This window comes from Danio rerio, chromosome 6, assembly GCF_052040795.2.
Source record: "Danio rerio strain M-AB ecotype USA chromosome 6, GRCz13ab, whole genome shotgun sequence".
In the NCBI taxonomy this organism is placed as follows: domain Eukaryota; kingdom Metazoa; phylum Chordata; class Actinopteri; order Cypriniformes; family Danionidae; genus Danio; species Danio rerio.
The window spans coordinates 324,381-340,000 of NC_141026.1; the positions used below are offsets into that span (position 1 = coordinate 324,381).

General features: G+C 41.0%; 4 protein-coding genes across 6 annotated transcripts in view; 1 reads left to right on the forward strand and 3 right to left on the reverse strand.

Annotated features, from left to right (window-relative positions):
• tmprss6 (transmembrane serine protease 6) overlaps positions 1-15,620 on the forward strand; it is an 80,102-nt gene that overhangs the window by 31,069 nt on the left and 33,413 nt on the right. The gene's annotated exons all lie outside the window — the stretch shown is intronic.
• Positions 168-4,429, reverse strand: LOC557729 (uncharacterized). Of its 2 annotated transcripts, none has more exons than XM_087256310.1 (2): positions 4,355-4,429; positions 168-2,587 (listed from the first exon to the last, which is right to left on the reverse strand). In XM_087256310.1, exons 1-2 carry the CDS (start codon positions 4,414-4,416, stop codon positions 1,654-1,656), a joined length of 996 nt encoding a protein of 331 aa, XP_087112436.1. In that variant the 5' UTR covers positions 4,417-4,429; the 3' UTR covers positions 168-1,653. The 2 variants fall into 2 exon arrangements, with proteins under 2 accessions (XP_087112436.1, XP_087112437.1); XM_087256311.1 differs by having other exon boundaries at positions 168-2,627; positions 3,758-4,429.
• Positions 6,150-9,605, reverse strand: atf4a (activating transcription factor 4a). 2 transcript variants are annotated; one of them, XM_087255352.1, is made up of 3 exons: positions 9,455-9,605; positions 7,366-7,686; positions 6,150-7,191 (listed from the first exon to the last, which is right to left on the reverse strand). In XM_087255352.1, the coding sequence occupies exons 2-3, from the start codon at positions 7,601-7,603 to the stop codon at positions 6,413-6,415; spliced, it is 1,017 nt and encodes a 338-aa protein (XP_087111478.1). In that variant the 5' UTR covers positions 7,604-7,686; positions 9,455-9,605; the 3' UTR covers positions 6,150-6,412.
• rps19bp1 (ribosomal protein S19 binding protein 1) lies at positions 10,645-13,536 on the reverse strand. Its single transcript, NM_001386402.2, is given in 4 exon segments — positions 10,645-11,411; positions 11,544-11,641; positions 12,744-12,872; positions 13,349-13,536. Coding segments are annotated over 4 exon segments (408 nt in total). The 5' UTR covers positions 13,398-13,536; the 3' UTR covers positions 10,645-11,279.

Below are 15,620 nucleotides of genomic sequence, written 5' to 3' on the forward strand. Positions count from 1 at the left end.
GAAATATTCACAAAACTCTAAATGAATGTAAATGAAGTGAAACATGTAAATTAATGTTGATCTCGTCATGAAAAAATAAAGTTTTCACCAGAACAGTTAAACTCTTTCTCAGTTGTTTGTGTGGTTTTGTATTATCGAATACTCTTTAAACACTCTAAATATCCCTGTTAATGTTTTCAAACTATTTTATTTGATTTTCCGAAGACACAGAAGTGTTTATTTCTCATTGGTCACATCCAACACGAAGCCTTTTCCTCATAAATGCACAATAATTACATCAAATGCATTTGTTAGATTAGTAATATTACATGTGTGCATAATGTATATGCAATAAAAAATACACAGCGCGTGCGTGTCCACCGAAGCGTTTTTGCGCTGTTTCCTGGGAGGTTTTTAAATGTCGGCTGCTTCATTAGGCAATGATCGAGCGTTTTCCACTGACCGATGAGTAGGGTTGGGTATCGTTATTGGTTATTGTTATCGGTGTTATTGTGATACCGATGATAAATCGGTACCTTTAAAGCAGTAGCGGTGCCAAAGTGGAGCCTGAACGGTGCTTTTGAGCCTCGAAATTATGGTGGACGACTCTAGAAATTTTTTTATTTGACAAAAATTTATATTCTAATTGAACAATTTAATTAAAGTTTTTTTAAACGTAAACATCAATTAAAGTTGTAAATATTTGAGTTAAATTAAATTAATATGAATTATTTTGATCAATGCATCGTGATGCACCAAGATCTGGAATTGAACCGAATCGATGGCATGATAATCATAACCGAACTGAGCCGTGACACCAGTGTAAGCTCAGAGCTCTAGCCGGCGGTGTCCGTATCCCTCAAGGTTGTTTAGAATGAAATGTTTAGAGATGGAGAGACACAACATGTACCCGTGAGCCTTTGATGCTCGTCACAGCACCAGTGGCACTGAAATTAGGCACCAAAATTCATATGCTGATTTGGTCTGGTACATGCCGGTTACTCAGGCACCATAATAGCACTGGGTTTTGGTACCCAACCCTACCAATGAGCGCTCGCCGTTTCTCAAATGCTTTGACACAGAGAAGCGCTCGCAGCTGGGCGACTTTATGAGCAGCGCTAAAAACGCTTAGATGGAAAAGCACTCTTGAGCATTTCTTGTTGTGATCCCTCTTAAAGTAACCTTCAGGCTTAATACCTGACAATACCCAGCCTGATCTCACGAGAAAACGTAAGTATTTTACGTTTTGGCAGTTTAGTGGCTAATTCGTACGAATTTAGTTCAGTCATACGAAAATGTACGATTTTAAAAAGGAGGCGTGGCACCTAACCCCACCCCTAAACCCAACCACCATTGGGGGATGAGCAAATCATACTAAAATGTACGAATTAGGTTGTATGAATTCGTACGAATTAGCCACTAAATCAAAAAGTTACGAATTGCTGTGAGATTGTGTTGCAATACTGTATAGCAGGGGTCACCAAACCTGTTCCTGCAGATTTTAGCTCCAACCTTAATCAAACACACCTGAACAAGCTAATCAAGCTCTTACTAGGTATACTTGAAACATCCAGGCAGGTGTGTTGAGGCCAGTTGGAGCTAAACTCTGCAGGGACCTCCAGGAACGAGATCGATGACCCCTGCCGTACTGCAACATCTGACACCATCGTAACCCTAGTCGTTGCAGTCCACAGATGCTGTGTGTGTGATTCTGTCATGGATCTCCTTCAGGCTCCCCCTGCTGGCCGCCGGTCCACTAAGCGACGTCACGAAACCCGGATATTTCTGGAAAAGCTCTGGAGGTGAAGAGCAGGGGCTCATCTGCGCTCCGTCATCCGCACACACCAGCGGAATCAGCTTAGCGTGAGCGTAATCGATTTCAAAGCCCTCAAAGATAAGCCCCACCCCCCACGCTCCAAGCCCCGCCTCCAGCAGGCAGGACACCTCTCTGGTTGCCAGCACCATCTGCTTATACTCCTCCACCTGCAGGCTGAGCACATCGCTGCTGAGCGGACGACGGGGAACTAAAACGGTGAGGCCTGGAGAGTTGGGAAACGGCGTGAGGAACGCTACGTGCTCATCATCCTCCCACACTCTCCACTGCTGCGCTTCTCCGCGGATTATACGCGGGAACAGCCCGTCGTCAGACGGATCGCCTAGGAATGTGTAGTTCTGCTGGGCGCTCGGTTTATATATCCGGTTCTTCACCGCCTCCAAATCATCATCAGTCCAGCGCGGGCCGCTCTTAGAGCTGATGTACCCGGGGTCAAACTCATTAAACTCTTCCTCTGCAGCCAGGTGAGGTCTCCAGTCTGCGCTCAGGCCGTGCAGAGGGACGATCAGCAGCTGTGTGTTGCCATGTTTCTGCGGTGTGTGCACCAGAGCGCAGCGCTGCACCGACAGACCCGCACACAGCCGGCGGGACACTGATCTGGCCCCCAGCAGCAGACGCAGGAACAGGTCCTCAGGCAGGTGGAAGAGGCTGCCGGCGCAAGGGCTCTTACAGGTGAGCACAGCGACCCCTGGTGTCCATGGAGACGGGTGCAGGTACGCCAGCAGATCTGCAGACTCCCAGATCACCAGCGGCTCCTGGAGAGCCCACGACATCCTGCCAGAGGAGGAAAGAGTGGAGAAATCTGAAGGAGACACTTTACATTTACATTTACATTTAGTCATTTAGCAGACGCTTTTATCCAAAGCGACTTACAAATGAGGACAAGGAAGCAATTTACACAACTAAGAGCAACAATGAATAAGTACTAAAGGCAAGTTTCAGGTCTGTAAAGTCTAAGAAGGGAAGTGTTAGTAATTTTTTTTTTTTTTTTTTTTTTTTTTTTGTACAGTTAGTGTGATATTCAAATAGGCAATTGCAGATTAGGAAGTGAAGTGGAGACTAAATAGTTGAGTTTTTAGTCGTTTCTTGAAAATAGCGAGTGACTCTGCTGTTCTGATGCAGTTAGGGAGTTCATTCCACCAACTGGGCAGATTGAGCGTGAGCGTTCGCGAAAGTGATTTTTTTCCTCTTTGGGATGGAACCACGAGGCGACGTTCATTCACAGAACGCAAGTTTCTGGAGGGCACATAGATCTGCAGAAGTGAGTGCAGATAAGAAGGAGCAAAGCCAGAAGTCACTTTGTAGGCAAACATCAGAGCTTTGAATTTGATGCGAGCAGCAACTGGCAGCCAGTGCAAACGGACTAGCAGCGGAGTGACATGTGCTCTTTTAGGTTCATTGAAGACAACTCGTGCTGCTGCATTCTGGAGCAGTTGAAGAGGCTTGATAGAGTTAGCTGGAAGCCCAGCTAGTAGAGAGTTGCAGTAATCCAGTTTGGAGAGAACAAGAGCTTGAACAAGGAGTTGAGCTGCATGTTCAGATAAGAAGGGTCTGATCTTTCTGATGTTATAGAGTGCGAATCTGCACGATCGAGCAGTTCTAGAAATGTGGTCAGAGAAGTTTAGTTGGTCATCAATCGTTACTCCAAGGCTTTTCACCATTTTGGATGCAGTAATGGTTGCCCCATCCATCTGGATTGAAAAGTTATGGTGTAGAGTCGGGTTGGCAGAAACTACAAGCATTTCCGTTTTTGCGAGGTTCAGCTGAAGATGATGATCTTTCATCCAGTGTGAAATATCCAACAGGCAGGCTGAGATACGAGCTGGAACCGAGGGATCATCAGGATGAAAAGAGAGGTATAGCTGGGTATCATCAGCATAGCAGTGGTAGGAGAATCCATGTCTCTGGATGACTGGATGACTGGTCCTAGAGATGACTGAGGACTTTACTGAGGAGTCTGATCATGCTGAGGATTCTCAAGGGGTTTTGTCTTGTTTACAGAGCAAAATATTGTCTACTTTTCACAAATAATAAAGTCAAAACTGGCAATAGAGGAGAGAGCGAAGGAGAATCACTGAAGGAGAATCACTGAAGGAGAATCACTGAAGGAGATGGGTTATTGAGGATTCTTATGGTTTAGATGAGTTCAGGCAGGAAAAACACAACAAAGCAATCAGAGAGAGATTAGAGAAACATAAAAAACCGTCTACATACATATATAAAGAGCTATATAAATAATAAATATGACAATTAATGAGTATTTTGGGGAAAAACTTTGATTCTTAAATGTTGTTTTATTTGTGCTGAATGACACAGAGCTGAGGGATGTTCTCTATAATACTGTATTGTCTGTAAACACATTCATGAACAAGTATTTACTCAATATTGTTATTAATATGTAATAATTGTGTGGTCATAAACTGAGTGAGCAGCAAAACAAGGCGGGAGTGAAGAAAGTTTAAAAAGGGAAAGTGTTTGACAGAAGCTTTGAAAACACACACATATATATCCAGATGAAGATGTCTCTCGGTGTTTCTGTACCTTCCTAGCAAAGCGTTCAGGATCAGAGAAACTGCAGATCCACTCAGAGCCCAGCGCCGCATTTCCTGCTTCAGCACTTCCTTTATTTGCGGCTGCGTCACATGAGCTGAGCTTAGATTCTGTGCTCTTTGACGTGAGCGCCGCCGTCTGCTGGAGGGAAGCGGAACTGCGCCGGAGTTAACAGATATACAGGCGAGTGAACGACAGAGAGAAATAACACAGAATAATTTTGTTTTTCGATTTGTGATAAGATTATTTTGCTTACCAAGTTGGCAGATTATTTAGTTTGTTTTAAGAAAAAAATCATTTTTGGCAAATTATTTCTCAAACAAGACAATATGTTTTGCTTGTCTAGAAAATGCTTCTTAATTTAAGAACTTTTAGATATTTGGACTAGAGACAAAACAAAAAATCCGAATAAGAAAAGTATTTTTTGCAGTGTAGCATCTGAATCTCGAGGCCACATCTCTCTCTCAGACACAAGCAGATTTAGAGGATCAGTGAGATAACCAGAGTCTTTGTCTTCCACACACACACACACACACACACACTTAAGTTCAATAAACCAATTTAGACCAATTTAACATCCTCACATGTCAGTAGTCCTGACATTTTATAAGTGCTGAAATTTAAGTCACAAGTACAGCTGAACCAGTACACACACACACTGATAATCTCACTCAGTTAATCTCTTAATGAAGTAATGAAGCATTGACCCACTGAAGACAGCAGGAGTGAAGCAGAACCAATTTATTTCTGTCCTCTGAAACACACCAGACACCCTAAACCAGGGGTGTCCAAACTTGGTTCTGGAGGGCCGGTGTGCTGCAGATTTCTCTCAACACACCTGTACAGATGTTTCTAGAAAGTCCAGTAAGAGCTTGATCAGCTGGCCCAGGTGTGTCTGATGGGGTTGGGACTAACCTGCAGGACCAAGTTTGGACACCCCTGTGTATATATATATATATTTATACACACACACGAATGTGCGCAACTTAATAGCATTGATGTTTGTGAGATTACTACACTACACAACTGCAGGTTAACCATGTTCATATATAAAACTGTTAACAGCTATGTTAGTAGTTAATTAGTCAAGGTTATTAGTAACTAATCAAGTGATGGGAGACTCATAACTAGGGCCAGACAGAGTCTGCACAGTTTTTGCCATTTCTGCAGAGAATTTTGTACAAAAAAAAAAAGAAAATCTGATTTATGCAGTATTTTAGAAATATCATAAACTAAACTTATTATGTGAAATCAAAAATAACAGCTCCTTAACTTTTAATGTTAAAATGCAAAACCAATTAGACCTACTTCAGTAAACATAGCAAGTCTCTCACACATCTCTACTGAAGACAGAAAACATTACTGTACACACGGCACTGTGATTTAAAGCAAATTCAGTTTCATATTAGTCAATATTACTGAATAAATATAAATTCACACAAATAAATACCTAATTTTGGGCTAAAAATCTACAGAAATCAGGATGTGCAGATTTCATGGGACGACTAATAACCTCCACTGTTCTGCATGTGACTGTGGTTCAGTAATGTGCTGCTTTGGAGTAATTAAGAGAAGCTCTGTACAAACACACTCAGATTGAACTGACAAGTGTGTAAGAGCATTAATCTGAAGCACATGAGGGTGATTGTACTTGAATTGTTTGGTGAACTGCCCCTTATATCAGCTGCTGCATTTCAGAACACAACTAGAGGAGCTTTAAACACACACACACACACACACACACACACACACACACACACACACACACACACACACACACACAAGCGGAGTTTGACAGTATCTTTATTAGAAAATAAAGCCCCTCACACACACACCATGACAGATGGAGCATGTTTAAATAGCACACGTGAAGCTTATTTACAAGCACTACAGCATCAGATTCAGTGTAAGAACTGGAGGTGTTGAGGGCCCTCGCTGGACCAGACAAGAGATGCAGGATGAGGAGTTATGATGATGAGAGAATAACAGATCAATCTGGATGTGAAGGATGGATCTGGACCGACAGCGGTGCGAGTGATGGATCTGGATCTAGCGTTTGCTCTTGCGCTGTTTGGCGGTCCGCATCTCCTCCAGAAGGTCCCGCAGGTACTGGATCTCCCGGCTCAGGGAATCAGCTTTTTCTGAGAGCTCACGGTTCTTCTTCTCCAGCTCCGAGCACTCGCTGTTCAGCGACTCCTGCTCCACACGCTTCTTCTGCCGGTAGCGTGTCGCTGCGGTTTTATTCTGCTCCATCTTCTTCAGCTTCTTCTCCACTTTCGGAGCTCCAGAGCTGGTCTTCACTCGGCCTTTGAGCTCCGGGGATGCTTCAGGATCGGGTCTGGAGTATGGTTTAGCTCTGGATGAGGGTTCTAGATCTGATTGATGAGCTGGAGATCCTGAGACTGAGATCCCGCTGTCGCTATCGGAGCAATCGCTAATGTTCTGCTCTTCTTTTGGAGTCAGCAGAACCACAATGTGAGACGGAGACAGGCTCAGCATGATACCTGCAGGATGGAGAACTGGAACCTCAGTGTTCTCATCTTGAGGAGCTTCTTCAGGAGGAGACGGGACGCTCGGTGCTGGAGAGAGAGGCTCCGATTTGATCTCTTCAGGAAGCGGGAGGTCCAGGCCCAGAGGGAGATCCAGGTCTGCGGAACCGAATGGGAGAGAGTCCAGATCCAGATCCATGCTGGAGTCCAGACAGGCCAGCAGATCCTCTGGGGAACCGGGTGGATCCTCAGAGTCACACGACCCAATCAGAGAGTCCAGGTCGAAGTCATTCAGGTCTAATTTCTCTGTCATCCAATCCATCCCAGGAAACACATCGCCTGCTGGAGGACACACACACACACACACACACACGCGCGCGCGCGCACACACACACACACAGAGAGAGAGAAGAGTTCATTCAAAGCTGACTTTGATCAGTGTACTAGTGAGTGAGTGTGTGTGTGTGTACAGTAAAGTGTGTGTGTGTGTGTGTGTGTGTGTGTATTGGTCACCTGTGCTCTGCTCTGTCAGCAGGACATCTGACGGCTGCCAGGAGAGCGACAGCAGCTCAGACGGAGCATCTCCAGAAGCAGGAGGAGAGAAAGAGGATAAAGAAGAGGAAGAGGGAGACCACGAGCCCTCCAACACGGAGCTCTCCTCATCCTGGTCCAGCAGGGGCCCTTGGGGGTCAGCCGTCAGAGGCCAGGGCCCCAGCAGCAGGGCTCCAGCGTCCCCAACACACAGAGACATGGTGGAGGAGAAGCTGCGGTATTTGCGGAGAGATGGAGATGCTGTCGATGGCAGCAGAGCGCTGGGGGTTTGCTAGGAGAGACCTGCAGGACAACACAAGCAGCCTTCATCAGGTTTAATCACTGCGAGATCCAGTCATTTAGCAAAGGGGTGACGACAAACAGGGTGTTTTACAATATATATCTGATTCTTCAAGACAAAACTGACTGATTATGGAGTTGTGTGTGTGCAAAGTGCATCAGACATGCTGATATTAAATATTCAATACATCATGATAATAAATCTGCACAATATCACTGGTACCTCAAAACACAGTGAATAATACTGCATCACATATACTTCAAGAGTGCTTTATGGATATGCAGAGTGTTGTATTGGCAGTTGCTTGACCAAAATTACAAAATTCGCTTTAATCTGGGCTACAAAGTCACACTTGGTCTACTTTAGGCCTTTTGTTTGTTAAATCTGTACAGTAAAGATCAATTAGTTATTGTAAATAGTCAATGTAATGACAATTATAAAAGCATTTATCAATCTTAGGTCATATTTTGTTTGTTTATGCCTAAAATCACATTAAAATCAATTCAGACATTTTATTAAATGGAGTTACTGACTACATTTCAGCATTTTATATTACCTAACATCACTAATCGAGCTATTTTTCACTGTTGATTTTAATGCATGAGTTTACACTAATGAGACTTTAGTGTTAACTATTGCACTTTATTATCCTTATGCAGATTCATTTGTTTACTCTGAACATGTGTATACAATAATGCACTTCAAGTGTTTCGTGCACGCTTTATGAAGCCATTTTATAAAGAGGAACTGATTCCCAACCCTGGCCAGAGGGAAGATTTAACAACAAAAAACACTATTATAATTTCACACTGTAATAAAATGACCCATAATGAATAACCAGTTGAGTTACTAACATTCTAAACCAGTTTAACCAGTTTCTAGAGCACCTCCAGGCACTCTGGACCAGACCAGTTTAAACAGGTGTCATCTGGGAGGAACTGAAGCTGTGAACGCGCATTTACTTTCCCATCAGGGCTATTTACTAACGCTAAACCTGCTTCTGCTATAATTAGCTCCCTGTAGGCTGGAGTTTCCCCGCCCTTACAGAATACGTGTCCTAATATGGTCATCATTGAAGGACGCCCCACCCCCCGGTTCCTGTGCGAGATGAAGGTGTCCCTGAGCGGTAAAGTCTAGAATGGATACAGCTGCGGACACTAACGTCCATATGGAATTATTTTTGTGACATTACAATAACTAATATTTGTACATTATTGTGAGGGTTGGGTTTAGGGTATATGTTAAGAAAATGCCATTTCATTTGGGATATTTAATAAATAATATGAATACTCGGTAAAATTACTGCTTCACACGAGTGTGAGGGCTGGGTTTAGGGATGTAAAAACACAATTTAATCGGTAAATTAATGACTAATAATTTGTATAATTACTGCTTTACATTAATGTGAGGGCTGTTAAGGGTAGAAGTTAATAAAACACGATTAATGGATAATTAAATAATTCGCGTTAACTTCTATCCTCAGCTGTATCCCTTTTAGCAACAACCTCCTGAGCCCTCGCGCCATTTCCAGCAGTCACGCGGAAGGATCGCGCGCGCCATTTTGAGGTGCCACGTTGCCGCTTCTCGACAGAAAATAAACACAAGTGTAAATGTTTATATTTTGTGTTATTTTCAAATCACGACGACAGAAACAAAACAAACCGAGATCGCGCGTACACATTAGACAGCAACACTCCTGAGTGTCATTAATGCTAACAGCTTGAGAAGTTTATGACATGAATATTAGGGAAGAGAAAGTGAAATACTTACGCCATTTTGCCAAACTGAGCCGGTGCAATTGCCCTTTGCACTGCCGGATCTGCCGCTGCGATGTTTGCCGCTGCGCGCCGCTACACTGCCATGATTCCCGAGGGAGATTGAGAGCCACGCGCACAACTAACCAGGGTATGACGGAGAAAATATAGAGCCGGTCGCGCCTGCGCTTATATAGGCACACATCACACCCCACGCGAATATATCCCTTCGCCTTGTTCTCTGCGTGCTGATTGGCTGTTGACTGTCAATGTATGGCAAACAAATAGTACCCAAATATTTACGTTCTCGCAGAAAGTGGGTCAAACTTGCAGAGCTCACATAGACATCGATATTAAAGAAAACACAATAAATAAATACATAATTTAGAGTCACTGGGATGGTTCAGTTGTATCTTCAGAAAATGTATGCTGTTTTTAAGTAAATAATGATTTTCGGTTTACTTCACTTTATTTCGGAGTCATCGATGGCAGCTAAAACATAATTAATAGATGAAAAATTACAAAACAGGCATGTAAAAGCTTTGATTACTGAAATATAATCAGATATTGAACAGAAAAGCAATACTGTTAAAAAAAGACTAAAAATACTAGTAATTCCAGAAAAAAAGAACTACTGAAAAGTGCATTTGTCATCATTATACATCTTTTTTTCTCTTTGGTTTTTTAATAAAACCATGACCCACATTAAATTTATGCCCAAAGAAAAAAAAATATATATATAACTTATTTAGCAGTTTTAATGACATTGTCCTGTTTGCAGGAACATTTGCAAAATTATTTAATACAGGTTATGACTAAACCTTTTACTGCAAGTCTGTTAAAGGTTGATTCTGAAGGGCCCATGCCAGTTTGGGGCTCCATCATCCCCCGTGCTCTTCCATTTCGTCCGCGATAGAAGTGGCACCCCTGGCTGAAGTAGTTCCGGCAGGTTTTGAGTGCATTATCGCTCCATATCACTCCGCTGAATAATTTGAGTTATTTCACAGCTACAACAGTCAGAAATCACACCAGAACACAACAGGAGGAGATGTGGAGACACTTGAGGAGGACACACACCTGACTAAAACACTCTCAAATACAGCATCTGGTAGTCGTATTGTAAGTGGATTAAGAGTCCAGTCTGCTGAATTATTCAAAAACACATGCACAAAGTCTGTGCTTGAAAAATATGAGACAAAGGCAGAATTGCAGAAAAAAATCTGAAGCAATATTAGATTTATTATAGCACTGAATATAATGTTTACATCTTTAACTGAAAGTGGATCATCTTGTGTTTGACGGTGCAGAGAAAATATCATGTACATTAACTTTCACTTCTACAACACTACAGGAGTCCTCGGGTTCATTTACACTGCTGATGTTGTCTTCTTCAATTTTGTGTCTTGTTTCTAGTCCAAATATCTGAACATTCTTAAATCAAGAAGCATTTCTAGACAAGCACAACATATAGTGATGTTTTCAGAAATAATGCGTCAAATGAAGTGAGTTTCTCCTTAAAATAAGCACAATAATCAGACAGCAGGGTGAGCCAAGTAATAGTGTTTTGCTTTTGATATAAGATTATTCAGCTTGATTTAGGGAGAAACTCTCCTCATTTTAACTCATTATTTCTATATTTTCAGCTCGTGTATAAAATGTTTCTTAGTTTAAGCATTTTTAGATATTTGCACAATAAACCAAAGCAAATCTCTGAGTAAGAGCAGCATTATTATCAGTGTACATGTCAAAATAATCAATAATAATAACAGTTTTAAAGGAACGCTGCTGCTATTGATGATAATCTCAGACGTCTGCAGTGCTTCAGTCCTCATCAATGTTGATCAGAGCCGGGAGAAATACTCCTGCTGGAAGGTCTGGAACTCCTGCTCGGTGAAGACGGATGTTTCTTTGGGTTTGGCTTCGGGCAGATCCGGCTGATCACAGGAGCGCCGGCTGGAGCTCTGCTGGACCTCCTAAACAAACACAACACGTCATTTAAAAGTCTTGAACTGCTCAGATTAAGGAAACAATCTTTAAAACACAATCTAAATAGATGATTCTGCCCCTGGATGTGCTGTGGGCTGCTTCAGGATTGGGGTTCAGACCTTTGCTGTGTGCTGTTTCTGTGTTGTGGAGCTGGTCCTCAGGAAATACTTCAGGTTTGAGCTCAGCTGACTCTTCTTCTGTTTCTTCCTGTATTCATCTGTGAAGAGCAGAAGCATCCCTCAGCTGCACTTTCAACTGATTCATTTCATTTCCTCATTTATTTACGTATAAAGCACACATCAACAGCAATAGCTGACCACTGAGCTGTACATCGATGCAAAGCTATATCAAATAGATAAAAGTAAACATAACAAAAAATACAATAATACAATAATAATACGACGTAAACAATGGAAATTACATTATTAGTGTGAAGGTTTTTTTACTTGGGTTTGAGCTGATTTAAAGTGATTTTTACGCTGGTCTGATTTTTAAGGTGGTTTTGATCAGACCTGAAGTAGTTTTGAGCTGATCTGAGGTGGTTTTGAGATGATATGAAGAGGTTTTAAGCTGTTCTAGAGTGGTTTTGAGCTGGTCTAAGGTGATTTTTAACTCATCTAAAGTGGTTTTGAGCATGTCTAAAGTGTTTTGAGCATGTCTAAAGTAATTCTGAGCTGGCTCAGGTCTGAGGTGGTTTTGATTTGGTCTAAAGTGGTTTTGAGCTGGCCTAAAGTGAGTCTGAGCTGGTCTAAAGTGGTTTTGAGCTGACCTGAGCTGGTTTTGAACAAGTCTAAAGAGATTCTGAGCTACCCTAAATGGGGTTCTGATCTAGTCTAAAGTGATTCTGATGTGGTTTTGAGCTGGTCTAAAGTGGTTTCAAGCTGGCCTAAAGTGAGTCTGAGCTGGTCTAAAGTGGTTTTGAGCTGGCCTAAAGCGAGTCTGAGCGAGTCTAAAGTGGTTTTGAGCTGTACTTAGTTGGTTTTGAGCAAGTCTAAAGATTTCCTAAAGGGTTTCTGAGCTAGTCTAAATTGATTCTGAGCTGGTCTGAGGTGGTTTTGAGCTGGTCTAAGGTGGTTCTGAGCTGGCCTAAAGTGAGTCTGAGCTAGTCTAAAGTGGTTTTGAGCTGACCCGAGGTGGTTTTGAGCACATCTAAAGTGATTCTGAGAAAGTCTTAAGTGGTTCTGAGCTGGTCTGAGGTGGTTTTGAGCTGGTTAATGTGGTTTTGAACTGGTCTAAAATGGTTATAAGCTGGTCTGAGGTGGTTTTTACAAGATTTATATTGGTTTTTAGCTAGCCTGCGGTGGTTTCGTGTCACTGACCCACGGCTGATCGAATGTGCTTGTCCTTGACGGTGTTGTTGTTGCTCTGCGTTGATTGTCCGGCTCTCTGTAGCTGTCGGATCCGCTTCTTACTAGAACTGTTCCTCTTCTGCTTATGCTTCGCTCCATCTACACACACACACACACACACACACACACACACACACACACACACACACACACACACTTAATTCCACCCAGTGTTGCATTAATGCACTGTAACATAGGTTAACACTGCATCATACGATACATAATCTTATTGCTCTAGTAACTAGTAAAGTAATGCCTATTTTTATTTCAGATGTAAATCAACATTTCCTTCAGCTAGAGCTTTATTCACGACACATTTCACTTTGGTGTAGAAGTTAATTATATTTTAACTATTGTTTGTTATAATATTATAAATAAGCAAGCTCAGCACACGTAATGTATGTAAACTACTTAATGAATACACAAGCAACAGAATAACGAAAGTTACACGTTTCACAGATCAATTCGTCTCATAACTGGTGAACTCTTATTATATTTATGTTTAATATGTATTATATTGATGTTTATAACTGTGAAGCCACAGACGAACATAGGCTTAGCGGCCGGATAGTTACCTTTCTCGCTGAATAATTCAAGTCCTCTTCGAATCACAGACGCTGACATAATCAAAATAAAGAGTCGTGTTTAATTAAATGTATAAATGTTTACTAAAGTGAGGCGTTGAGTGTTTTTCACGGCATGTGTGAGAGTTCCGCGTGTGCGCCACAACAAACAGCCGACCAGGAAACACGGTGCAGGCACACGGTTCCGCTTCTACCCGAGCCAACCCAGTCACGTGACAAAACAATATTTAAATACATATTTAAGTTGTGCTTCATTGATTTATATATAAAGCTAACAACTTTAACTACTAATAAAAGAATTTAAGATTCACTCCTACATGAGATTTCAGTCATAATCAACAAATCAGACACTTCTGACTGAGCTAAACTTGCTAGCAACATAACTTACTAATGTGTAATCAAATGCTAGCAGCTAGCAACAAATTTCTTTGACAGTCAGACACACTCATAGATATATGTATATCTATGAGACACACAGAAAACCAAATAGGCTACATGTTAACAGCCACATAGCCATGTCTTAAACCCTCTTAAAGTTAAAACTGTGTATAATTAAAAGTAAATTATGATTTAAACTGTGTGTAGAGTTCATGTCCTTAACTGATTCCAAACATCTTCAGAGTTTCTGCTCAAGTAAACACTGAAGTTTGACCATTTGATTCACACTATTGCTTATTCGTTATTGTTAGCAAAGTTTTTTGACTCATTTAAACATTCAAACTAGAGCAAACGCTCGACTCGGGAAACAGACTCATGATTATAACCCTCTTGTGATTTTTATTCATGTTATTCAGGGTTTTTGACTGTGTTGCAACGCCTCAATCCCCTGACCATCAGTCGGAACCTTCGACACACAAATGTCCAAACAGTGGAAACATTTCATTTCTCAATAGTTCAAACCTAAATGAGCAGGACACACCGATGCAGTCTGTTAGAGAAAAAGCTTGACACATACAGCAAATGTATGTATTCTAATATTCTTATTAGTTTTAATTGTTTGCAAATGTATTTATAGCTTAAACACCTGTGCAGGTTTAACAAGGATCAATTTAAGATTATTTTAGGACAAAGTAAAGAACATTTAAGGAACAAGTTGAAGAGTTGAGAGCTTAGCAATAGCTTGAGAATGCAACTTCCAATTTACATTTACATTTACATTTAGTCATTGAGCAGACGCTTTTATCCAAAGCGACTTACAAATGAGGACAAGGAAGCAATTTACACAACTAAGAGCAACAATGAATAAGTGCTATAGGCAAGTTTCAGGTCTCTAAAGTCTAAGAAGGAAAGTATTAGTAGTAATTTTTTTATTTTTTTTGGGTGCAGTTAGTGTGATATTCAGAGGCAATTGCAGATTAGGAAGTGAAGTGGAGACTAAATAGTTGAGTTTTTAGTCGTTTCTTGAAAATAACGAGTGACTCTGCTGTTCTGATGCAGTTAGGGAGTTCATTAGGGAGTTCATTCCACCAGCTGGGCAGATGGATCTCCAATACCAATGGATTTCCAATACTTTTAAACTCATTTATATTAAATAATGATAATAGGCTAACAATAATAATAGCTAAAAATCTAAATATGCTGTATTTTCTGATAACAGTAAATTTCTCACTATTTTTGTCTTGCTTTCAAGTGTAAATGTCTAAAATTTCATCAATCAAAGTATAGGAAGCAAACTGACTACATGGGCTAGTCTTCTTTGATAATGCTATACTGTATTATACTATAGTAACACATATAGTGTGCTAGATAGATTATTCATTTTCAAGCTACATGTTTGCAATTGCATCATTGTTTAATTCAGACTTTTAACGTTACAATTTGTGAAGATTAATACATTTAATTCAAACTACAGAAACTGATAAATTAATTAATGCAACTTTTAATTTGTTTTTTTTTCTTATATCTTTGTTGTTTTTCAGTTGTTGTGATGTAAATAAAGGAATTAAATTATTATCATCATCAGGCTATTATTATTTCAGCACTGACCTTATAACAAAATATCTAGATATTATCATAAACATTGAATGATTTTGTCTGTTGTCTGACAAGGCAATGCCTAATTTTAGACGTGTATGCTGTTGTATAATATTCGTAAAGAAACTGTTAATAAACATTGTTCCTTCAGTTTGGGTCATCGAGCGACGAGTAATAATAATCACAGAGCGCATGCGCGTGTTTTCCGCGTCGCCGCCAGAGCGCGCAGTGACATTCAGATCCACAGAAGACAAATCAACCAGCGCGCGCGTTCCCTTCACCGTGTTTA